Raw genomic sequence first — 27,007 nt, forward strand, 5'->3', positions numbered from 1 at the left:
AGACAGATATCTTACAGATGTCAGACAGGAGACAGACACATAGACAGATATCTTACAGATGTCAGACAGAAAACAGACACATAGACAGATATCTTACAGATGTCAGACAGGAGACAGACACATAGACAGATATCTTACAGATGTCAGACAGGAGACAGACACATAGACAGATATCTTACAGATGTCAGACAGGAAACAGACACATAGACAGATATCTTACAGATGTCAGACAGGAGACAGACACATAGACAGATATCTTACAGATGTCAGACAGGAGACAGACACGTAGACAGATATCTTACAGATGTCAGACAGGAGACAGACACATAGACAGATATCTTACAGATGTCAGACAGGAAACAGACACATAGACAGATATCTTACAGATGTCAGACAGGAGACAGACACATAGACAGATATCTTACAGATGTCAGACAGGAGACAGACACGTAGACAGATATCTTACAGATGTCAGACAGGAAACAGACACATAGACAGATATCTTACAGATGTCAGACAGGAGACAGATGTAGATAGTGCAGCATCATACAGAAGCATGGTAAGTGGTGGACTTACATTCAGCACTGCCAGAACTGTGACAATGACACCAAGAATCGGGTGAGCTTTCTTTGAAGCCTCTTCTCCGAGCTGGAAGAAACCAAACACAAGTTTAATGGTACTATCATGACTATTGGTGATTCGTTACTAAAGCTGCTATGTTGCTACTGGTGTTATGTTGATCATAAAACCATGTTACTTTTGATGTCATGTTACTATTGGTGTTGTATTACTATAGGTGTTGTATTACTATTAATATTATGTTACTATTGGTGTTGTATTACTATTGGTGTTGTGTGTTCCTATTGGTGTGTATTACTATTGGTGTTGTATTACTATCTGTGTTGTGTTACTATTGGTGTTGTATTACTATTAATGTTATGTTACTATTGGTGTTGTATAACTATTGGTGTTGTGTTACTATTGGTGTTGTATTACTATTAATGTTATGTTACTATTGGTGTTGTATTACTATCGGTGTTGTGTGTTCCTATTGGTTCGTATTACTATGGTGTTGTATTACTATTAATGTTATGTTACTATTGGTGTTGTATAACTATTGGTGTTGTGTTACTATTGGTGTTGTATTACTATTAATGTTATGTTACTATTGGTGTTGTATAACTATTGGTGTTGTGTTACTATTGGTGTTGTATTACTATTAATGTTATGTTACTATTGGTGTTGTATTACTATCGGTGTTGTGTGTTCCTATTGGTTCGTATTACTATGGTGTTGTATTACTATTAATGTTATGTTACTATTGCTGTTGTATTACTATTGGTGTTATGTTACTATTGGTGTTGTATTACTGTTAATGTTGTGTTACTATTGGTGTTGTATTACTACTAAAGTTGTGTTACTATTGTCTAACACATTCATGGTCACAAATCTTGTACCATTTGCTCAAACTTGAATAAAAGCTGCATAGCTTCTTTAACATCACTTGTGTAATACCATAGGTGCAATGTCAGCTAAATGATAAAGATTCTGTTCAAACAACCTATTTGTACAATCTCTAGAAGGCAGTGTTGAAGAATGGCATCTGTAGCACTCACCTCACTCCAGCCCTTCACTTCCACAAAGATGAGGATGAATGCAGTGACGGCAGCCAAGACCACAAGCACCATGAAGCTACGATGAAGCTGGATCGATACACACGACAATAAGAATTCAAAACATCAAAGCAGTCAGGATTCAAACTCACATCTCCATTACCTGGCCGCAAACAAACTGGGATAGACAAGTTCATACAGACCTACAAAGATCATTGTATACAGCGAAACCCTGTTTATCCGGACAGTAAGATATCAGTGAATTTGTCCAGATTTATAATTTTCTGGTTAAATGAATCATGGGTACAGAGCTATGTCACTTGTGATGCATGTTCCGTGTTCCCAACAGTAACTGTTCCAAAAGTGTGTTTTTCAGAGTCCACTGTAACAAGGGTTTGCTGTAGTTATTAGTATGGGCTTATGTACGAAATAAAAGGTTTAAGAAAATTTTGGGTAGAATCTTTGCAACAAGGTTTAAATCATCAAAATACATCACTGATTAGGAAATATGAAGTTGCCAGTTTTTTCTCGAACTATTGTGGTGGCCATCTTAGATTTCAAAACAACCACCATTTAAAATCCATTTGGTTATATTTCAAAATATGACTGTCTTCAATATTCTGACACATTGTCACATTACATCATGAATGAAAGGTCTATTTATGCCCATTCTATTAATATATAATAGTCTATATAGTGATCATCATATAACACCAGGTGTTTAAAAACAGGTGAGCATGGACTGCTGCCCTTCCGGTTGGACAAAGACAAGCTACAAACTGGCTCATTGTTCTAGGGATGACACATGCAAAAATCTCTTGAAATGATAAGTGATTGCATACAGATTCTGAGAGCATCTTTCCCCTGCATCATATGCTCTGCTGTCTCAAGGGAGAGGAAAAAGTTTAGAAAGGGTAGATGGCATCTTCCCGAGGCAAGAGAGTTAGCTGACTTTAAAAGTCCAGTTTCCACCCTTGCCGAACTAGGCTGGAATGACTGGGCTCGATCGTAGCGCCACCAGTGTCTTTTACCAGTTATGTCCCTTTTAAATCTCTCCTATGGACCAATCAGATTCCACCTCTCGTATCGCTTGCATTTGCGTCACACAAAATGGTTGCGCCCGGTCAGGACGATCTGATCGATAATAAAGATCTATATTGAGATAAAACGGTTCTTACATCGCGAAATGCATCTAATCACGGGAGCAACTTGATTAAAAACATGAGAAGATTTGGAAAATATCTGCTGCTAACGAGTTGGTGGTTCACATGCTTTGCAAATCCTGCAATCAACCGAAATCTGTATGACACTTTACGAACCAGTCAATTGGACTATGCATAGACTCGTTAGTCCAGCCAAAATGTAACTCCATAATACCAGCCTAGAAACTGGACTTTTATAGTCAGTTAACTCTCTTGCCTCGGGAAGATGGGTAGATTGATGACGGACGATCGAGACAAGAAGCTCACATGAACTCCGGAACCTACCTGGAACCACACTTTCTCCCCAAGGCATGAACTCTCAGGCCACTGTGGCTTGTAGTAGCGAGCGATGACGATACCGATGCTGGCAGCAAATATCCAGGCTAACACCATCAATGAGCCTGGAACAGGATGTGTTATTGCATGTTCAATAATGTGTTGACTGTGTGCTGAGTTTGTGCTGAGTATGTATAGATGCCTCTAGTACTGTTCACTTCACACACCATGTGCTCATCATGTAGTTATGAAGTATTCAGTGTTGGGAGATAAGTGTCTTGAGTGTTGGGGGATAAGTGTGTTGAGTGTGTGGAGATAAGTTTGTTTAGTGTGTGTAGATAAGTGTTTAGTGTGTGGAGATAAGTGTGTTAAGTGTGTGTAGATAAGTGTTGAGTGTGTGGAGATAAGTGTGTTGAGTGTGTGGAGATAAGTGTGTTGAGTGTGTGGAGATAAGTGTGTTCAGTATGTGGAGATAAGTGTGTATAGTTTGTGGAGATAAGTGTGTTGAGTCTGGGGAGATAAGTGTGTTGAGTGTGTGGAGATAAGTGTGTTGAGTGTGTGTAGATAAGTGTTGAGTGTGGGGAGATAAGTGTGCAGATGCCACTAGTCGTGTGCCTGCTACTCACCATGTGCCTTGACGAGTGTGAGTGGGATGGCACCAATGGTCAGCTCCTCAAACCTCTGAAAGTTGGCTGCTCTAGTTGTTACAAACGGAGTCTCATCATGTTTACTTATAGCGCTGGCTGTAAAACAAAGTTATATCACATAAAATATGCTTTATCACACAATACACATGCTTTATCACAGGTTTTTTGTTGTTGTTTGAAACCGCAGTTAGCAGTATTCCATGATCAAATTTGGAATAGACAATCCAGTGATTGATATCATGAGTATTGATCCCGTTAGTCGCATCTTACGACAAGCATGGGTTGATGAAGACATATTCTAACCTGGATCTTCCCAGGTCTATCACATAACACATGCTTCATCACATAATACACATGCTTTATTACATGATACACATGCTTTATCACTAGATACACATGCTTTATCACTAGATACACATGCTTCATCACATAAAACACATGCTTTATTACATGATACACATGCTTTATCACTAGATACACATGCTTTATTACATGATACACATGCTTTATTACATAATACACATGCTTTAATACATGATGCACATACTTTATCACTAGATACACATGCTTTATCACAAGATACTCATGCTTTATCACATGATACACATGCTTTATCACTAGATACACATGCTTTATCACATGATACACATGCTTTATTACATGATACACATGCTTTATCACATGATACACATGTTTTATCACATAATACACATGCTTTATCACATGATACACATGTTTTATCACATGATACACATGCTTCAGAATTTCATAAGAAAGTTTGTAAAGACGACATTGACGTCATATTTTGGGCGCATTCGTTTCCTGATTCAATTCAAATCTAGGTAACCAAGCTCTACATTGCCAATACAGTATATTCATCTCTTCAGCAAATCATGCTTGTCATAAGATTAGGAGGTAAGACTCACTGACTTGATTGATGCATGTCATCGTAACCCAATTGCATGGATTGATGTGCATGATGTCAATCACTGGATCGTCTGGACCAGACTTGATTATTTACAGACATGCATCATGCAGCTGGAAACCTACTGAGTGCTGTATCAAACCATAATAAAAAAAATTAAAAAAAATGTCCTAAATAACCCAATTCAAGCAATGATCACCTGAGAGAGCTGTACCCCTGGCAAGCAGCAGATATCTTTCTCTGACCAAGCTAAATAAAGTGTTGTCAAGGGTTCCCTGCTTGGTGAGGTTGAAAGAGCAGGAAAACACTCCATTAATGATTGAACCACTCAGTAGGCCTGCTTCAGTCTGGAACACCAACACAAAATTAATAATTTCATATCCAGAAAAAGGAGTAAACATAAAAAAAGTGCACTCTCATGTCTTGACAATGATCATATTAATTTTACTTCTTTCAACCAAGAACACGTGATAACCTATAGCAATACCCCCAAAACATTTGAAATTGTACCAACCCTTGAGATACCTTCAGCATTAACATAACTGGTCCTGGCTACCAGGCTATAGAGTGAGTGAGTTTAATACCACTGTCAGCAATATTCCAGCTATGTCATAGAGGCCTGTAAACAATTGAGTCTGGACCAGGTAAACCACAGACAGAAACACAGACAACTGTCCATCTCACCAGAGCATGAAAGCATGACCATCCAATGACATGGGGTCAGCCACATCCCAGAGCCTGATCACCCAATAAAATCAAGTCAACCTTTACACAAGCAGTAGAGTACTGGGACCTGTGTGCCCACACTGAGTTGGAACCAGTTTGTCACTTACAGTTGGAAGCTTGGAGTTGCTTCTGCCAGTGTTCTGGGAGTTGAAGACAGCCATCTGACCATTGAAGTTTACGCACTCTGTTACACCATCTGAACCCTGGAACAAAAGAAACCACTCCACTTAGCTTCTGAGACATGAGTGAGTGAGTGAGTATGGTTTTACGCCGCTTTTAGCAATATTCCAGCAATATCGCGGCAGGGGACACCAGAAATGGGCTTCACACATTGTACCCATGTCGGGAATCGAACCCGGGTCTTCGGCGTGACGAGCGAACGCTTTAACCACTAGGCTACCCGACCGCCCTTCTGAGACATGAAAAGCAGCAAAATAACCAAAACACTCAGTGGCAGATGGGGATACCTTTGACTTACTGACATACAGATGGTACAAGTTCATTGTGAAAGAACCAAAAAACAAGAACAGCTAGGGTTCTAAAAAACTAGGACATACAGTTCATGAATTCATGGAGATGGCTCCAAGGACACATGGACAAAGACATGATGGCTCAAGGGACAGTCATGGACTCATGGACACAAGGACACATTCATGGAATCATGGGCATGGCTCCAAGGACACATTCATGGAATCATGGACTCATGAACACAAGGACACATTCATGGAATCATGGGCATGGCTCCAAGGACACATTCATGGAATCATGGACATGGCTCCAAGGACACATTCATGGGCATGGCTCCAAGGACACATTCATGGAATCATGGGCATGGCTCCAAGGACACATTCATGGAATTATGGGCATGGCTCCAAGGACACATACATGGAATCATGGACATGGCTCCAAGGACACATTCATGGAATTGTGGACATGGCTCCAAAGAACACAGTCATGAACATGGCTCCACGGACACATTCATGGAATCATGGACATGGCTCCAAGGACATGTGCATGGACATGGCTTCAAGGACACATGGACAAAGACATCATGGCTCCAAAAACCCATTCATGGACATGGCTCCAAGAATTCCATCATGGCCATGGCTTCAAGGACACAGACATGAAATCATGGACATGGCTACAAGGACAAAGTTCTTGGACATAGTCCATGGACATGGCTCAAAAGCACACATGGACATAGTTTATTGACTAAGACATGATTTCATGGTCATTACAAGCAACTGGAAGCTCTCATAAAATCTCTTACATCATCCTCATCCCCATCAACTCGCAACTTTCCTTGCATGAGGAAACACTGGCTTACCATCTTCTGGTCGTCAGACAGACCTATAGCCATCCAGGCATTGCTTGCTCCGGGGAAGCTGGCCTTGATGAAGAACTTGACATGGTCGCTGCTGTCTTCCCAGCCGACCACGAAGGTGCAGCCTGTGCTGTCACAGTCATGGAAACAGCCTCGTGTGCTACGGCAAGAAGAATCTTTTGGAAAGCGTCCAGGTTCCGGAGCCTAGAGAGAAAAAAAAAATCATCTTAAGGTAACAACTATACTCCACAAATCATTCGTATGGGAGAGTGTCTTGGTTGCATTCATTAAATGGCAAGGTTTCAAAGAAATGACACTAATCTTTCACGATTTGTTGATTTGATATAATCTTGCTGATTTACATACTAAATATCAATTGTAAAGAAATTGCTTTTCAAATAAAAAAAAAAAAATGATTTCATCATATTCATACATTTCAAGGAGGCAAGAGACCCTGTTAAGCACTACAATTCACTGAGGAAATAAGCATCTTTGCTCAGATTTGCTCCAATAATAACGACCCGTGAAGATCCGGGGTAGAATGGATCTTCAGCAACCCATGCTTGCCGTAAAAGGTGACTATGCTTGTCGTAAAAGGCGACTAACGGGATCGGGTGGACAGGCTTGCTGACTTGCTTGATGCATGTCATCGATCCCAATTGCGTGGATCGATGTTCATGATATTAATCACTGGATTGTCTGGTCCAGACTCGATTATTTACAGACCACCGTCATATAGCTGGAATATTGCTGAGTGCGGCGTTAAACAACAAACAAACCAAACCAAACCCAATAATAACGCTTGTTTATCATTACCATGCTCATGGGTTTCACTGCAACATCAAATTACCCACATTCAGGTTACACTCCAAAGGTTACAACAATACCATTGCAGTGTAAACAACTCATTAACTCACTAACTTACACATCAATATCATGTCAATGTATACCTGAAACTCCAATGCAGAGATGACAACCCTTATTGCATTCTCATTAAAATCAGATCTTAGTTCTCCCTAATGCTCAAAAAAGATCTGAAGACATCCCATTACGGGTCACGTCAGAACGACCTTTCATCCAACCAATCAGAGCGTCGCTTACCAGATGATGAAAGTGACAGTCGGAATGTGTTTTCTAATCATGCATCATTGAAAATGTTAACACAGGGTATTCCAACCGACTTATGGCCCGTATGACTGATTCCATCAAAATTATCGTCTATCTCTCGCTTCCGTGGGTGAAACATTAGAATGGTAGAGGCGTTGCACAGTATGTGGGAAGCACTGCCATACAATTGCAACCATATATTAGACATTCTGGTATGTTCGTTTGTTCAGTTTTCAAAATTTTAATTGAGAACTGTGTTAACATATTTTTCAAGTGTAGTCTGAATTGGAAGTCGCCTGGTTGAAAAGAGTGCCATAAAGCTCAAGAAAGCTGTTTTCTAATTTGACTTCTTGTTAGTCGTTTCAGTGGGAGGACAATGTTCGTGACGTGACCTGTAATTGGATGTCCTCAGATCTTTGTTTAGTGGCAGCGAGAACTTAGGTTTTGTAAGAAGCTGGAAACCTTTGTTAAGGCATGTTTTCATTTAGAATGAGAAATGCATAGTATGAAATAGGATAAGTTTAAAACATTGGTAATTTGGGGAAGGAAAATTGTTATAGCATAATATTTAATATAGGCTCAAAATCATAATTAGTACACCAAAATCGTAATGCACTCAGCAATATTCCAGCTATGTGATGGTGATCTGTAAATAATTGATTCTGGACCAGACAATCCGGTGATTGATATCATGAGCATCGATCCACACAATTGGGATCGATGACATGCATCAAGCAAGTCAGCGAGCCTTACCACCCAATCCCATTAGTCGCCTCTTACGACAAGCATAGTCGTCTTTTACGGGAAGCATGGGTTGCTGAAGACTTATTCTACACCGGATCTTCACGGGTCAGAAGCATCTCTGTGTTACCCTCTCACATCAGCCAGCTACCTTGATGTCATTCCCACATAAAACACAAGCTGACATTCTATTCTCCAAACATATTTGCAAAATTATGATTTTGATTCATTTAAATTTCATAATTATTTTGATGACATTACCAGTTTCGATGGTCTTTGATGAACATGACATGTGCATGTTGTTGACCTCTTGACAAAAGTCCTGTCATTTCACAAAATCATACACTGCCTAACACTATCTGTAAAGTAAAACTTTCACTTGATTTTATTCATTTACAATAACTGAAAACGTGGCTTCTTTTATCAGAATATGACTTCTGATTTTGGTTCAAATCCAGTGGTAGCTACCAAAAGTAGGGTATGTGATATGGATCCCAGTGTTGAGGCCTCTACCTTTGTTGTGGGAGGTGCCGGTGTTGTGGAGGCACATGATGACGCATCTAACACCGAGGAGGGGACACCAGGATAGTTTGGGGGAGGGTTGGTCAGGGATTCGTCACGAATCACCACAGATGTCTGTTGAACCCAGTAGGTGGAAAAGCTCTCAACAAATGTTGTTCTGAAAAGAAAATGGTCAAGATTGCAGTATACTGGATACTTTCCAGCATTTTGGTGAGGGGTATGCACAAGCTTCTTCGTAAGTTGTTCAGTCACTATTTTCAGCCATCTTATGGGGGACTTGCTTGTCATTTTCAGATACCAAAGTTAATGAAAAGTGATACATATCTTTGTTCATGAGGTTGCCTCACAAATTATGGAACTGCCATTTTCAAGACATTTTTCGATAAAGATAACATATTTTATCAGTGGCAAGTGTAGAAAAGCACTTCCTGAAAACATATGCTGAGCCCCCAATGAAACGTCCTCTTATTAAGTCTTTCAAAAACAAAATAGTGGGGAATGCGGAATTGTCTGGATCCTGTCTTTGACATTGCACTGTGGCTTCGTCAGCCTTTAGCATCATGAACCAAAATAAATTACATGTACAGATATTTTTTAAGTTTCTTTGTTTATCTGTTTATATTGATATCAGTCTTGAATTTTCTGTATGAGATGATGTTGTAGAACCCGGAGAGACATAATGAGCAGAAAGTAAACACGTAAAAAGGGACGTAACACTATCGCATTAAATTTCATCTGTTTTCAAGGGTTACCAGTGCCATCCCGATGATGTTTTAAAGTATTGGCGAACGGAGAAATTCCCATTTCCAACTATCCTGTTCTGAACTGGCCATGAGCGCACTGGAGTTTGACACAGGCCATGGAAGCACACACTGATTAGCACCTCCACTATAAATTGTAGATAAATGGCTAATTGGTGCCCACGACCTCTATGTATCATGTGTATAGTCTCCCTGGTTTTATCAAGTCATTGTAGGTGGATGGGATGAGTGCCTTGATCTAGAGCCTGTGCTGGGGGATTTGGTCTGCTTCTGCTGGTTTCCATTTGGTGCCTCGTCACGATATGGCTGAAATATTGCCGATGTGACGTAAAGCATTAACTCACTCACTCCATTTGGTGCAGTCATGGAGATTGTTTGACAGGATTTGTACTTTGTCCAACATGATATGTGATTACAGCAGTTGGTGAGGTGGTCTGAATGGCTGGTTTTCGGACTGACTTGGTGGTAGATGTTTCATGTTCTTTCACTTTACCCTTCGACCATGTTGACATAAATTCTCCAGGACCATAGAGGAAACTTGTTGATATACCTTGGCTGTTTGAGTGTGTGACCTGGCTGTGTGAGTGTGTGACCTGGCTGTGTGATCTGGCTGTGTGAGTGTGTGACCTGGCTGTTTGAGTGTGTGACCTGGCTGTGTGAGTGTGTGACCTGGCTGTTTGAGTGTGTGACCTGGCTGTGTGAGTGTGTGACCTGGCTGTGTGAGTGTGTGACCTGGCTGTGTGAGTGTGTGACCTGGCTGTGTGATCTGGCTGTTTGAGTGTGTGACCTGGCTGTTTGAGTGTGTGACCTGGCTGTGTGAGTGTGTGACCTGGCTGTGTGATCTGGCTGTGTGAGTGTGTGACCTGGCTGTTTGAGTGTGTGACCTGGCTGTGTGAGTGTGTGACCTGGCTGTGTGATCTGGCTGTTTGAGTGTGTGACCTGGCTGTGTGAGTGTGTGACCTGGCTGTGTGAGTGTGTGACCTGGCTGTTTGAGTGTGTGACCTGGCTGTGTGAGTGTGTGACCTGGCTGTGTGATCTGGCTGTTTGAGTGTGTGACCTGGCTGTGTGAGTGTGTGACCTGGCTGTGTGAGTGTGTGACCTGGCTGTGTGATCTGGCTGTTTGAGTGTGTGACCTGGCTGTGTGAGTGTGTGACCTGGCTGTCTGAGTGTGTGACCTGGCTGTGTGACCTGGCTGTGTGATCTGGCTGTGTGAGTGTATGACCTGGTTGTGTGAGTGTGTGACCTGGCTGTGTGAATGTGTGACCTGGCTGTGTGAGTGTGTGACCTGGCTGTGTGAGTGTGTGATCTGGCTGTGTGAGTGTGTGACCTGGCTGTTTGAGTGTGTGACCTGGCTGTGTGAGTGAGTGACCTGGTTGTGTGAGTGTGTGATCTGGCTGTGTGAGTGTGTGACCTGGCTGTGTGAGTATGTGACCTGGCTGTGTGAGTGTGTGACCTGGCTATGTGATCTGACTGTGTGAGTGTGTGATCTGGCTGTATGACTATGTGATCTGACTGTGTGAGTGTGTGACCTGGCTATGTGATCTGACTGTGTGTGTGTGACCTGGCTGTGTGACCTGGCTATGTGATCTGACTGTGTGAGTGTGTGATCTGGCTGTATGAGTGTGTGTGACCTGGCTGTGTGAGTGTGTGACCTGGCTGTGTGAGTATGTGACCTGGCTGTGTGAGTGTGTGACCTGGCTATGTGATCTGACTGTGTGAGTGTGTGATCTGGCTGTATGACTATGTGATCTGACTGTGTGAGTGTGTGACCTGGCTATGTGATCTGACTGTGTGAGTGTGTGACCTGACTGTGTGATCTGACTGTGTGAGTGTGTGATCTGGCTGTATGAGTGTGTGTGACCTGGCTGTATGAGTGTGTGTGACCTGGCTGTGTGAGTATATGACCTGGCTGTGTGAGTGTGTGACCTGGCTCTGTGACCTGGCTGTGTGAGTGTGTGACCCGGCTGTGTAAGTGTGTGACCTGGCTGTGTGCGTGTGTGAGTGTGTGACCTGGTTGTGTGAGTGTGTGACCTGGCTGTGTTAGTGTGTGACCTGACTGTGTGAGTGTGTGACCTGGCTGTGTGAGTGTGTGACCTGGCTGTGTGAGTGTGTGACCCGGCTGTGTAAGTGTGTGACCCGGCTGTGTGAGTGTGTGACCTGGTTGTGTGAGTGTGTGACCTGACTGTGTGAGTGTGTGACCTGGCTATGTGACCTGGCTGTGTGAGTGTGTGACCTGGCTGTGTGAGTATATGACCTGGCTGTGTGAGTGTGTGACCTGGCTATGTGACCTGGCTGTGTGAGTGTGTGACCCGGCTATGTAAGTGTGTGACCTGGCTGTGTGAGTGTGTGAGTGTGTGACCTGGTTGTGTGAGTGTGTGACCTGGCTGTGTGAGTGTGTGACCTGACTGTGTGAGTGTGTGGCCTGGCTGTGTGCATGGTGTGAGTGTGTGACCTGGCTATGTGAGTGTGTGACCTGGCTGTGTGAGTGTGTGACCTGGCTGTGTGAGTGTGAGATATCCAAGCACTGAATCGTTTCCAAAACAATATGTGTCTGAGGCAGCAGTCAAATTGTAACAAATCCACCAAACTTTCCAGTCCACATTGATGAGAATGTTATACTTACACAAATACAATATCTCCTTGAGCTGAAGATGGGGCAGTCCAAGTGACTGTTATTGAACTTTTCAGATCATTGTTGACATGAGTAATGGATGGATTCTGAAAACAAACAGGTCACCATCAATAAATATTGTTTAATATCTCATTAAAATCAGATCTTAGTTCTCGCTATCACTCAACAAAGATCTGAGGACATCCCATAACAGGATCTGATCTTAATGAGACTGTCATTTTCAGGTTCTTAGTTGCATTGATTAGGGATACTGATCTATCTCATGAAAATATAAATGTTGCCATCTTGCAGATGCAGTTGAGAAGAAATTGTACATGTTGCAGTCTCTGAGATGTAAATGGAAATAAAATTATACACTACAGTCACTGGGATGTTAAATAAGAGTGAAGAATTGCAATATGCCACAGACAGAGACATAACAGATATCCTTCTGTAACATAAGTTTGATCAGCCATTTCTATCACCTACATTCTCGTTGTTATATGAGATTTTGCAGTACCTGCAGCTTTCATTGAGAGCGGCAGCCTTTCGCTTCGACTGGACAAAAAATGTAAGTTTAATCAAAATAATTATGAAATAATGTAATTTTAACCAAGGATTCCATAACTCCCTTTTTTCCACAAACAAAACACCGTAATATTAAAGAAATAAGCCATCGTAAATGTCAGAGAAAACGTTGTCTGCTTTGTTTACTATCTAGTCAATGGAGGTCACGTGACACAATACGTCACGCCCTCGCCAAATTAAAAATCTATGGAAGCTTCACTGGGCCATGTCTTATTTTGATATCAACGTAATTTTAAAGTTTTCTAGTCGACATGAACTTTTTATATTAAGGATTTTCAAGTGTATGCTAGTTATTTCAAAGAATGAATTTAATATATTAGGCCATCTTTGTTGGCGAACCAACAGGGAGAGGTCAGTATCGCCAATATGTGTCAAACGCACTAGATAAGGCATATGAAGCTGTTATTGATGGGATGGCTATAAGGAGAGCTTCTAAGAAAGTTTGTGTACCGTTTTCGACTTTACATGATCGGATTAGCGGGAAGGTGTCAGTTGACTGTGTAACAACTGGAAGGGAGCTTTCTTCTTTCACTTGAGGAAGAAAAGTTGTTAGTTGACCACATCAACATCATGGCTAATTTTGGATATGGGTACTCCAGGGCCGAGGTTACCGCTATGGCCACTGATCTGATTGCAATCCATCTTAGAAAAAGAAGTAAAGATGATCCACCTCTTTCTATGCAATGGGTTTACGGTTTTGTTTCAAAGTTGCATGGCGCAAAAGATGACGGCGATGAAACTAGTTCACTGACAGACGTTTCAACTTTCTTTCAAGACAAAGAAGATGTTTTAAGCAAGAACAGGGTGCCTACCAAGAAAAGAAACTTTCTCAGTGCCGTTGTAGAGTCTTCTATTTTGGATAAAATAGTTCACATCAGGCAAAGACATATGTGCCAAAGAGGAAAACTCAACCACCTAAAAGCTCCAAACCATTTCCGAAGACGAAGAAATGCATCCAGGCATCGCCCTGACTGTCAACAAGCAAAGTAGCGGATAATTCTCCTGTATCTATCAACAATAGAGATCTTTTGGATTGGTCTTCTGACAGCGACAGAAGGTCAGATAATGAAGTTTGTTGTGTTTGCAGCAAACGTGAGTTGCAGGCAATTGGCAACTGTTATTCAGAACTTTACACTAGCTGGGCTCAATGTACTCATCAAACCCATCAGCATTGGGTCAGCCTTCGTTATTGCACTTCCGTGCCTGTAGTTAGAAGAAACTCTGAATTCTGGTGTCCTTGTCATAACGAAAAAGAAGAGTAATATCCAGACTGTATCTTGTGTAAATATGTTATTTTTCATGTTTACTTCAATTTTTAACATTTGTGTGGGATTTTTTTTACATGACAAGAAAAACAATAAATCTAAATCGTGACATTGCGTGATGTACTGTGGCTCGGATAGCATTCCATACATTCCATTGTATGCGGGAGAGCAAGCCAACCAATCAGGTGACCAAACTTATGTGACATTGTTTCTAGGTCATGTTTGTTGACTTCAAAAATGGCGGGCGAAGTATCGATTGATCTGACAGTGGATTTCAATGGAACCTTGCCAAAATAGACGCTAATAAACAGTAATTAAGGTGAGCTTTTGTTTTCTTTATGTTTGCTTTGTTTCTGCTAGTACGGCGCGGGATTTCTTATGTGATCGAACTTTTGTTACACAAGGATACATTTACAGATGGATCAAGCTGGTCTGTAAATGTGGCCAGATCACACACTCACACAGCCAGGACACACAGCCAGATCACACACTCACACAGCAGGGGTACATGCTTACACAGGCAGGTCACACACACACACACAGCTAGCTCACACAGCCAGGTCACACACACACACATAGCCAGGTCACACACTCGCACAGCCAGAACACACAGCCAGATCACACACTCACACAGCAGGGGTACATGCTTACACAACCAGGTCACACACTCACACAGCTAGCTCACACAGCCAGGTCACACACAAACATAGCCAGGTCACACAGCCAGGTCACACACTCACACAGCAGGGTTACATGCTTACACAGCTAGCTAACTAAGCCAGGTCAGACACACACATAGCCAGGTCACACACTCACACAGCCAGGTCAAAAACTCACACAGCCAGGTCACACACTCACACAGCCAGGTCAAAAACTCACACAGCCAGGTCACACACTCACACAACCAGGTCACACACTCACACAGCCAGGTCACACAGTCAGATCACAGCCAGGTCACACACTCACACCGGGTTAGCCACCATTGGTCATATCCAACTAATCCGCATCTCAATTTGCACTAATGGTTCATGAAAAATGCTTATTCCCTCCACCATGTCTACATTTTCACTATTTGTCTCGAACTAACGTACAAGTAGACATGTCTACACCTGGGATTATGGGCTATTGTGACATCTTACAATGTATCCAATCATGCCCATTATTTCAATTAAATGTAAAAAATCAACTTACAGCTGGACACCATGTTTTAGCATTGCTGTCAGTTGCAGCAAACGTTCCTAATCCTGAAGATGTAGTAGGACCAGAAGCTAGTCTTGCCTGCAGGAGGAAGCCCTTGAACTGCCGCCCACACACACCTGCCAGTACCACTGTACAAACAAACAACGGAATGAGGTGATGCTGAACGTCCCTTAGAGACAGCTGAAGGCACTGATACAAAGGGACCCTTGAAGAAACCTGGCAGAATAGGTCTTCAGCAACCCATGCTTGCAGTAAAAGGTGACTATGTTTGTCGTAAAAGGCGACTAACGGGAAAGGGTGGTCAGGCTCGCTGACTTGGTTAATGCATGTCATTGATCCCAATTGCGTGGATCGATGCTCATAATATTAATTACTGCAGCGTTAAACAGCAAACCAACCAACTGATGCAATGGCTCTTGTGTAGTACAATTACCGTATTCGACGTAATAAGTGCCCCGCTCTAATAAGCGCCCATGGCGGTATTTGCTAATATATTGGCTAGTGAACAATCCTGTGTACACACTCGTGTGTCATATGCACCCTTAATTATGGGCAATTAAATTCTAGAAAATATATCTGTCATTTCAGGCTGTCAGCATAAATCACGAAATTTATCTTTCAACTCTGTTTTTTTCTCACCAAAATAATATTGAAATAAGAGCCCCCTATTTCTAATTTCGAGAGCGCCCTCGGCGCTTATTACGTCGAATACGGTATTTCCTGGTGTCCTTACACCCTTCATTTTGAAAGGATTACACCCAAAACGACACAAACATGTGGGCATGCATAAGAGAAAATTTCATAGTTTTAGCATAAAAATGGCAGAATATACCAATTAAATTGTGCACACTAGATGTGTATAGATATATGTAATGTACCACCACACCAAAATTAGTACACATACGACTGGTAAAACGGATATTTCACTTTGTTGTTCAATGATATAAATTCAACAATGCTGTTGTGTTGAAAATATCTCAGACAAATTACGTTGAATGGACTACGCTAAGGGCATCACACATTTTTCAAAATATCAGTTTGAATGCATTACACTTTTGAGTAATTACTTTCAGATACTTATTGTACATAATTGATTATAAAGATACAATCAGAGACCATATAATATAATCTATTATATGGTCTCTGATACAATCAAATTCATCCCCATGCAGTCTTGAGCCGTGAAAATCCGGGGTAGAATAAATCTTCAGCAAGCCATTCCTGCCATAAAAGGCAACCAATGTGGTCGGGTGGTCAAGCTCACTGACTTCCTAGTCTGGGTAGGAGATTCACTAGTCTGGATGGGAGATTCACTAGTCTGGATGGGAGATTCGATAGGTGATTCACTAGTCTGGATTGGAGATTCGCTAGTCTGGATAGGAGATTCACTAGTCTGGATTGGAGATTCGCTAGTCTGGATAGGTGATTCACTAGTCTGGATTGGAGATTCGCTAGTCTGGATAGGAGATTCACTAGTCTGGATGAGAGATTCACTAGTCTGGATGGGAGATTCACTAGTCTGGATAGGAGATTCACTAGTCTGGATGGGAGATTCACTAGTCTGGATGGGAGATTCACTAGTCTGGATAGGAGATTCGATAGGTGATTCACTAGTCTGGATTGGAGATTCGCTAGTCTGGATGGGAGATTCACTAGTCTGGATTGGAGATTCGCTAGTCTGGATAGGTGATTCACTAGTCTGGATTGGAGATTCGCTAGTCTGGATAGGAGATTCACTAGTCTGGATGAGAGATTCACTAGTCTGGATGGGAGATTCACTAGTCTGGATAGGAGATTCACTAGTCTGGATAGGAGATTCACTAGTCTGGGTGGGAGATTCACTAGTCTGGATGGGAGATTCACTAGTCTGGATGGGAGATTCACTAGTCTGGATGGGAGATTCACTAGTCTGGATGGGAGATTCACTAGTCTGGATGGGAGATTCACTAGTCTGGATAGGAGATTCACTAGTCTGGATAGGAGATTCACTAGTCTGGATGGGAGATTCACTAGTCTGGATGGGAGATTCACTAGTCTGGATAGGAGATTCACTAGTCTGGATAGGAGATTCACTAGTCTGGATGGGAGATTCACTAGTCTGGATGGGAGATTCACTAGTCTGGATGGGAGATTCACTAGTCTGGATAGGAGATTCACTAGTCTGGATGGGAGATTCACTAATCTGGATGGGAGATTCACTAGTCTGGACAGGAGATTCACTAGTCTGGATAGGAGATTCACTAGTCTGGATGGGAGATTCACTAGTCTGGATAGGAGATTCACTAGTCTGGGTAGGAGATTCACTAGTCTGGATGGGAGATTCACTAGTCTGGACAGGAGATTCACTAGTCTCGATTGGAGATTCACTAGTCTGGACAGGAGATTCACTAGTCCGGAGCTGAGATTCACTAGTCTGGATAGGTAATTCACTAGTCTGGACAGGAGATTCACTAGTCTGGATGGAAGATTCACTAGTCTGGATAGGAGATTCACTAGTCTGGAGCTGAGATTCACTAGTCTGGATAGGTAATTCACTAGTCTGGACAGAAGATTCACTAGTCTGGATGGAAGATTCACTAGTCTGGATAGGAGATTCACTAGTCTGGATAGGAGATTCACTAGTCTGGATTGGAGATTCACTAGTCTGGATAGGAGATTCACTAGTCTGGATGGGAGATTCGCTAGTCTGGATGGGAGATTCACTAGTCTGGATAGGAGATTCACTAGTCTGGATAGGAGATTCACTAGTCTGGATGGGAGATTCACTAGTCTGGATAGGAGATTCGATAGGAGATTCGCTAGTCTGGATGGGAGATTCACTTGTCTGGATGGGAGATTCACTAGTCTGGATGGGAGATTCACTAGTCTGGATAGGAGATTCACTAGTCTGGGTAGGAGATTCACTAGTCTGGATGGGAGATTCACTAGTCTGGATAGGAGATTCACTAGTCTGGATAGGAGATTCACTAGTCTGGATGGGAGATTCACTAGTCTGGATAGGTAATTCACTAGTCTGGATAGGTGATTCACTAGTCTGGATGGGAGATTCACTAGTCTGGACAGGAGATTCACTAGTCTGGATGGGAGATTCACTAGTCTGGATAGGAGGTTCACTAGTCTGGATAGGTGATTCACTAGCCTGGATAGGAGATTCAATAGTCTGGATGGGAGAATCACTAGTCTGGATAGGAGATTCACTAGTCTGGATCGGAGATTCACTAGTCTGGATAGGTGATTCACTAGTCTGGATAGGTGATTCACTAGTCTGGATAGGAGATTCACTAGTCTGGATAGGAGATTCACTAGTCTGGATGGGAGATTCACTAGTCTGGATGTGAGATTCACTAGTCTGGATGGGAGATTCACTAGTCTGGACAGAAGATTCACTAGTCTGGATAGAAGATTCACTAGTCTGGATAGGTGATTCACTAGTCTGGATGGGAGATTCACTAGTCTGGACAGAAGATTCACTAGTCTGGATAGGAGATTCACTAGTCTGGATAGGAGATTCACTAGTCTGGATTGGAGATTCACTAGTCTGGATAGGAGATTCAGTAGTCTGGATTGGAGATTCACTAGTCTGGATGGGAGATTCACTAGTCTGGATAGAAGATTCACTAGTCTGGATAGAAGATTCACTAGTCTGGATAGAAGATTCACTAGTCTGGATGAGAAATTCACTAGTCTGGATGGGAGATTCACTAGTCTGGACAGAAGATTCACCAGTCTGGATGAGAGATTCACTAGTCTGGATGGGAGATTGACTAGTCTGGATGAGAGATTCACTAGTCTGGATAGGAGATTCACTAGTCTGGATAGGAGGTTCACTAGTCTGGATGAGAGATTTACTAGTCTGGATAGAAGATTCACTAGTCTGGATAGAAGATTCACTAGTCTGGATAGAAGATTCACTAGTCTGGATAGAAGATTCACTAGTCTGGATAGAAGATTCACTAGTCTGGATGAGAGATTCACTAGTCTGGATAGGAGATTCACTAGTCTGGATGAGAGATTCACTAGCCTGGATAGGTGATTCACTAGTCTGGATGAGAGATTCACTAGTCTGGATAGGAGATTCACTAGTCTGGATAGGAGTTTCACTTGTCTGGATTGGAGATTCAATAGTCTGGAGCTGAGATTCACTAGTCTGGATAGGAGATTCACTAGTCTGGATGGGAGATTCACTAGTCTGGATAGGAGATTCACTAGTCTGGATGGGAGATTCGCTAGTCTGGATGGGAGATTCACTAGTCTGGATAGGAGATTCACTAGTCTGGATGGGAGATTCACTAGTCTGGATAGGTAATTCACTAGTCTGGATAGGTGATTCACTAGTCTGGATGGGAGATTCACTAGTCTGGACAGGAGATTCACTAGTCTGGATGGGAGATTCACTAGTCTGGATAGGAGGTTCACTAGTCTGGATGGGAGATTCGCTAGTCTGGATGGGAGATTCACTAGTCTGGATAGGAGATTCACTAGTCTGGATGGGAGATTCACTAGTCTGGATAGGTAATTCACTAGTCTGGATAGGTGATTCACTAGTCTGGATGGGAGATTCACTAGTCTGGACAGGAGATTCACTAGTCTGGATGGGAGATTCACTAGTCTGGATAGGAGGTTCACTAGTCTGGATAGGTGATTCACTAGCCTGGATAGGAGATTCAATAGTCTGGATGGGAGAATCACTAGTCTGGATAGGAGATTCACTAGTCTGGATCGGAGATTCACTAGTCTGGATAGGTGATTCACTAGTCTGGATAGGTGATTCACTAGTCTGGATAGGAGATTCACTAGTCTGGATGGGAGATTCACTAGTCTGGATGTGAGATTCACTAGTCTGGATGGGAGATTCACTAGTCTGGACAGAAGATTCACTAGTCTGGATAGAAGATTCACTAGTCTGGATAGGTGATTCACTAGTCTGGATGGGAGATTCACTAGTCTGGACAGAAGATTCACTAGTCTGGATAGGAGATTCACTAGTCTGGATAGGAGATTCACTAGTCTGGATAGGTGATTCACTAGTCTGGATAGGTGATTCACTAGTCTGGATTGGAGATTCACTAGTCTGGATAGGAGATTCAGTAGTCTGGATTGGAGATTCACTAGTCTGGATGGGAGATTCACTAGTCTGGATAGGAGATTCACTAGTCTGGATAGGAGATTCACTAGTCTGGATAGGTGATTCACTAGTCTGGATGAGAGATTCACTAGTCTGGATAGGAGATTCACTAGTCTGGATAGGAGGTTCACTAGTCTGGATGAGAGATTTACTAGTCTGGATAGAAGATTCACTAGTCTGGATAGAAGATTCACTAGTCTGGATAGAAGATTCACTAGTCTGGATAGAAGATTCACTAGTCTGGATAGAAGATTCACTAGTCTGGATGAGAGATTCACTAGTCTGGATAGGAGATTCACTAGTCTGGATGAGAGATTCACTAGCCTGGATAGGTGATTCACTAGTCTGGATGAGAGATTCACTAGTCTGGATAGGAGATTCACTAGTCTGGATAGGAGTTTCACTTGTCTGGATTGGAGATTCAATAGTCTGGAGCTGAGATTCACTAGTCTGGATGGGAGATTCACTAGTCTGGAGCTGAGATTCACTAGTCTGGATAGGTAATTCACTAGTCTGGATAGGTGATTCACTAGTCTGGATAGGAGATTCACTAGTCTGGATAGGAGATTCACTAGTCTGGATGGGAGATTCACTAGTCTGGACAGGAGATTCACTAGTCTGGATTGGAGATTCACTAGTCTGGATAGGAGATTCACTAGTCTGGATGGGAGATTCACTAGTCTGGATAGGAGCTTCACTAGTCTGGATAGGTGATTCACTAGCCTGGATAGGAGATTCAATAGTCTGGATGGGAGAATCACTAGTCTGGATGGGAGATTCAATAGTCTGGATAGGAGATTCACTAGTCTGGATGGGAGATTCAATAGTCTGGATGGGAGAATCACTAGTCTGGATAGGAGATTCACTAGTCTGGATGGGAGATTCAGTAGTCTGGATGGGAGATTCACTAGTCTGGATAGGAGATTCACTAGTCTGGATAGGAGATTCACTAGTCTGGATGGGAGATTCACTAGTCTGGATGGGAGATTCACTAGTCTGGATTGGAGATTCACTAGTCTGGATGGGAGATTCACTAGTCTGGATAGGAGATTCACTAGTCTGGATAGGAGATTCACTAGTCTGGATAGGAGATTCACTAGTCTGGATGGGAGATTCACTAGTCTGGATGGGAGATTCACTAGTCTGGATGGGAGATTCACTAGTCTGGATAGGAGGTTCACTAGTCTGGATAGGTGATTCACTAGTCTGGATAGGAGATTCGATAGGAGATTCGCTAGTCTGGATAGGAGATTCAGTAGTCTGGATTGGAGATTCACTAGTCTGGATGGGAGATTCACTAGTCTGGATAGGTGATTCACTAGTCTGGACAGGAGATTCACTAGTCTGGAGCTGAGATTCACCAGTGTAGATAGGAGATTCACTAGTCTGGATGGGAGATTCGCTAGTCTGGAATGGAGATTCACTAGTCTGGATAGGAGATTCGCTAGTCTAGAGTGGAGATTCACCAGTGTAGATAGGAGATTCTCTAGTCTGGACAGGAGATTAACTAGTCTGGATAGAAGATTATTGAGAGAAATCTCATCAGTACTAGGCAAAAGAATCTTGTTGCCATGCTAAACTACCAATCATACCTTTCCTTGGCTTGTCATTCAGAACATGATGTTTAACCAAACTAACACAGCTGCAGGATGAGTGTAATAAGATTATGCACACTCAGCAATTTAAAACAAAGAGTTGCAATGATGTGTTGAATAAAATAAGCTTTTTCAGGAATCGATGCATTCTGAACTTAGGAAGGTCAAATATTTCTGCTTATCTTGCTGTGTGACGATACACTCACCATTAATCTGATTGCCAGGGGTGTAGGAAGTAGAAGCCGGTTTTATTGTGAAGGGAGATGGAAAGGCTTGGGTACTTCCCCCATGTCCACTTGGTACCATACTGATACATGCCCCAACATTGGCACCCGATCGATTGCCTTTGACAGACGGAAGCAGCATTGCTGCAACACAAACCAGGAACAGTCCTCTCATGGTTGTTGTGGAAACTGTCAGACCTGAAAAATATAAGAGGCTGAACTTTATGAAGATGTTACTGTTACGTGTGGATCCACTAAACCGTTTCCATACATAACAAGGAGAGATCACATAACAATTTAAAAATAATTTATTACTGGCAGTCTAATCAAGATTCATATTATTTACAAACAGCAAAAGCAAGTAACAATCACAATAAAAACAGTCTTTCTTTATGATGAAAAATCACATCATTTCCAAACAAGATCCAGTGAATGTTTCGTGTAATCCATAATACACCATAGTTCACAAATTGCCGACATGGCATACACAATTAAAGTTTAAAATCTTGCCGACATGGCATGTCAGTTAACACCTCCAACCCGACCTGGGAACTGACCACTTTGTCTACCTGTTGAGCAATAGCCAAGCCACAATTGCATAACATCAGCCTTAACTTGGCTGTGAGCTTACCAGGGCTTACATATAGACAATGTGAAGTGAAGTGTGTAATTGGTCAGTGTTGATCACTGGCAATCTGTACACAAGCAACATAATATATGAAAAGGTAGGAATATACACAGAGAGAGAGAGAGAGAGAGAATAATGTTTATTATAGTGTCACATGTTATATACACTTCATACTAAAACACGTACATGAACAGTAAAATATAACATCCGACCAGGTATGGCCTACGAGACACTAGACATAAAAGCAAATTATAACGTCATGATCTGGGTAAGGTAAAATAAGACATATACTAACACAATGTTTAAAATTAAGGTTGGGTTATGAACACGCACGCACGCACGCACACTCACACTCACACGCCAAATTACTTATTAAGTCACGCACACGATCATACACAACAAAGTGATGATAACAAAGTACATTTAATATATTCTACATATACGTATAGAAAATATACATGTATAATGGATTCTCATAACATTACCAAACATGTAAACATCACAGCACTGGGAGAGCACAGGGCTGTAGGGTATACAGTCAAGTCCCTTTATTCCGACATTGTTGGTTGCATATGATTATGTCGGATTATAACGAGTATGTCGGATAAACAAAATTAGGTAGTATAAACTTCGTGATCGAAAATTGGACAACTACACGGTAGAAAACAATACAAACATGTAGAAAAATGAAAAATGAAATATTCATATTGTTGTGTTACATTGTCAGCGGAATATGTTTTCTAATCATGCAACCACAAAAGGTTAACACAAAACTGCTGTTACGGACTGTATGACTGATTCAAAATTGACTGATTTTTAAAGCATAGTCTGGAATGGAATTCACTAATTTGAAACTAGTGCCGCAATGCTTAAGAAAGCTGCTGTCTTAGTGGCTAATGTCGACTTCCTGTAAGTAATTTCATTGGTCGGTCAAAGTTCGCGAAAGGTCGTTCTGACGTGACCTGTAATGGGTCTAAATAGCCCTGATTAAATCGGTTCCCATCATTTGTGTCGGATAAAAACGATTGTCCGATAAACGAGTGTCGGATTAACGAGAATTGACTGTACATAGTTGCCCTTGAACTCAGCAACTCATGTTTCTCATAACCTATGCCACCATGGGGATTCCGGGCTAGATTAGGTCCTCTGTAACCAAGCTATGCAAAGATGAGGTGGTCAGGCTTGGTGACTTGGTTGATAGCGTGTTATCGTACCCGTCAATGTGAATTGTTCGTTGCTCACACTATTGACCACTGGATTGTGTGGTCCAGAATCGATTATTTACAGGCTGCTGTCGCATAGCTGAAATAGTGTTGTGTGGGGGGTTATACAACAAACCAAAAAAACCAAACAAACAACCCAAGAGGTGACTCAAGTCCTCTGAGTTGGGTGAGGTAAAATCGGGTTTATCATCGTGTTCAAGACTATTACACTTATATAGCAATGTGCATCCACATGTGTGTGTTTGGCTGCTTGTACTAGTCCGGACTTATGCCTATTTTATAGTGCTAGCTGACTGAGACACCATGCTGCTGTTAAACACGATTACCCACTGACTCTGAGCCGACCTGAGTCTTTGTCCTCTACCACTAGACCATGGAGGCAGTCCTGATGTCCACTGAACCTTACAAACTCTTTGAAGGTCTCGGACCCATTGCTCAAAACAGTTTTAAAAGAATATTTTTTCCATATCAGTAACCATGGTAACAAGCAAAATATGATGTTGTCATATTCATTATTTCAAAGCTGAACCAATTGTATAGAATAAGCTTGTGGGTACTGATGTGTCATGTTTTATACATGGGAGGTTGGCATTGTCGTGGTATCATGTGCATGACACTCAGTGCTGTGTATCAGTGATAAGCATGTTAACAGTCATCAGTACAATAACTTGCTGGAGAGAACACCTGTGAAAGAGCCATCTGTTTATTTTATGGCGCCAGGTGATGGCTGCACATGGAGAGTGGGTTGTAAATTGCGATCAGTCAACAATCAGAGCCTACTGCGCATAACTTTATTGTACTGTTATCATCACAAGAACAATGAACATGGAGCCAACTGATATGGAAAACAAAATGATGAAGCTGTTGATATCCCTCATCCTTTTAAATATGTGCATAAACTCACCAAAATGGTTTAATCCTAACCTACAACTGACAATATGATTGATGACAAAACCAAATGTGTTTATAAGCCTGGGTGAGTGAGTATGGTTTTACGCCGCTTTTAGCAATATTCCAGCAATTTAACGGCGGGGGACACCAGAAATTGGCTTCACACATTGTACCCATGTCGGGAATGGAACCTGGATCTTCGGTGTGACGAGCGAACGCTTTAACCACTAGGCTACCCGACCGACCCCGTCTATACTGCCCATGATGTGAATCAGTAATGGTATATTCAATAGACAGAGCTTTTGATTTCATTAATATTTTTTTCAAAACTCTAAATAATAATTCCTTAACGAAACAGCAAACAAATAGTGCCATGGCATTGTAGCTCACCTGAATATTAAGTCACCAGTCTAAAATGTCAACAGACAGGAACTTACCATGTTAACAATGTGTCACATATTTCCTGCATATGTACACCATGTAAGGAGGATAAAAGTATAAATAAATATGACACAAGTAACAAACTATCCACAATGTTTCTAAACCAGCAAGAATGTTAGGGTTGTCACGATAAATCGAAATAACAATATATTGCTATTGGTAAGCACTTAAAGTCAATAAATCAATTGTTAAATCAGTTTGCGATCAATAGTATCAATTTCAGTTAGGAATAGAGATAGTTTCGATTGCATTTACAATATCAATAAAATACATGCAATGCTGTTCAAAATATGTTTTCTTTTGATAATGAGTGGTAGTAATTTACACATAGTAATGTGGAGGTTTCTTGTTCCTAAATTATTAGGGTAAAGAAAAAACAAATCAGTCATATCTCAAACTCTATGTTTTATTTGTTGTTATTGTTATCACATTCAAAGGAAACTTCAGTTCCAAGGTTTAATTCAACAGTTACTCTAAAATCCATCTGAAATGATACACTGATAACTATTGATATTGATCTCAATAGTTGCTTGCAATATGAATAGTTAACGCAAAAGTGATTTCCAGACCAATAGTCACCCCTACTAAATGTACTATTGTAGAACATTGTTGCAATACACAGCAGTTGTATAAACAGTTTCAACACTGAACTTGGTATACACCTCTTAAAGGCCACGATCTCAGTGTCATCGTTTGCATTTGCGTTTGTGTTTGTATCTGCGATTTTGTAGAAAACTCATATTTGCATTTATGTTTGTGATTTTTAATAACATGTGACTGAATTCAAAATAGCATCACTTAATATGGTGATGGTGCTGAAAGAAGAGGTAGAAGAAGGAGAGATATCTCATTGGTTGGTTTGTGGTTTAACGCCGCACTCAGCAATATTCCAGCTAGATGACGGCGGTCTGTAAATAACCGAGTCTGGACCAGACAATCCAGTGATTAATATCATGAGCATCGATCCACGCAATTGGGATCAATGACATGCATCAACCAAGTCAGCGAGCCTGACCACCTGATCCCGTTAGTCGCCTTTTACGACAAGCATAGTCACCTTTTACGGCAAGCATGGGTTGCTGAAGATCTATTCTACCCAGGATCTTCACCTATTATTGTTGCTAACAGCTGGTAAAAGGCAACATCCAGCTCTCTTTGTTTTGTAGTACAGAGCAGGACTACTTTTAACCAACTGCAAGAAAGCTTCCATGTCCACAGCTGCTGAATCATCCTGACAAGTTTTGTTAATGTGGCGCCATTTAAAAGTATGGTCTCTTACATGTGCTTTAAAAACTGCAAGGTGTATCCAAGTCACATGTATCCAAACATTTTGTATATTTAGATTTCACTGCTGCGATATATAACATAATAT

At 41.7% G+C, this 27,007-nt stretch overlaps 1 protein-coding gene across 4 annotated transcripts in view; it reads right to left on the reverse strand.

Annotated features, from left to right (window-relative positions):
- Positions 1 to 27,007, reverse strand: part of LOC124136191 (putative ferric-chelate reductase 1 homolog) — a 46,127-nt gene that overhangs the window by 6,210 nt on the left and 12,910 nt on the right. For all 4 annotated transcript variants that reach the window (XM_046502047.2, XM_046502044.2, XM_046502048.2 and 1 more), the window contains exons 2-12: positions 22,435 to 22,650; positions 15,500 to 15,636; positions 12,468 to 12,562; positions 9,075 to 9,240; positions 6,717 to 6,917; positions 5,497 to 5,592; positions 4,863 to 5,010; positions 3,718 to 3,834; positions 3,101 to 3,216; positions 1,617 to 1,703; positions 577 to 648 (exon numbers count right to left, since the gene is read on the reverse strand). In XM_046502047.2, the coding sequence (XP_046358003.2) occupies positions 577 to 648; positions 1,617 to 1,703; positions 3,101 to 3,216; positions 3,718 to 3,834; positions 4,863 to 5,010; positions 5,497 to 5,592; positions 6,717 to 6,917; positions 9,075 to 9,240; positions 12,468 to 12,562; positions 15,500 to 15,636; positions 22,435 to 22,627 (1,428 nt within the window). In that variant the 5' untranslated portion in view covers positions 22,628 to 22,650. The remainder of the gene's footprint in view (positions 1 to 576; positions 649 to 1,616; positions 1,704 to 3,100; positions 3,217 to 3,717; positions 3,835 to 4,862; positions 5,011 to 5,496; positions 5,593 to 6,716; positions 6,918 to 9,074; positions 9,241 to 12,467; positions 12,563 to 15,499; positions 15,637 to 22,434; positions 22,651 to 27,007) is intronic.

This window comes from Haliotis rufescens, unplaced genomic scaffold, assembly GCF_023055435.1.
Source record: "Haliotis rufescens isolate VD_foot unplaced genomic scaffold, xgHalRufe1.0.p SCAF_121, whole genome shotgun sequence".
NCBI lineage: Eukaryota > Metazoa > Mollusca > Gastropoda > Lepetellida > Haliotidae > Haliotis > Haliotis rufescens.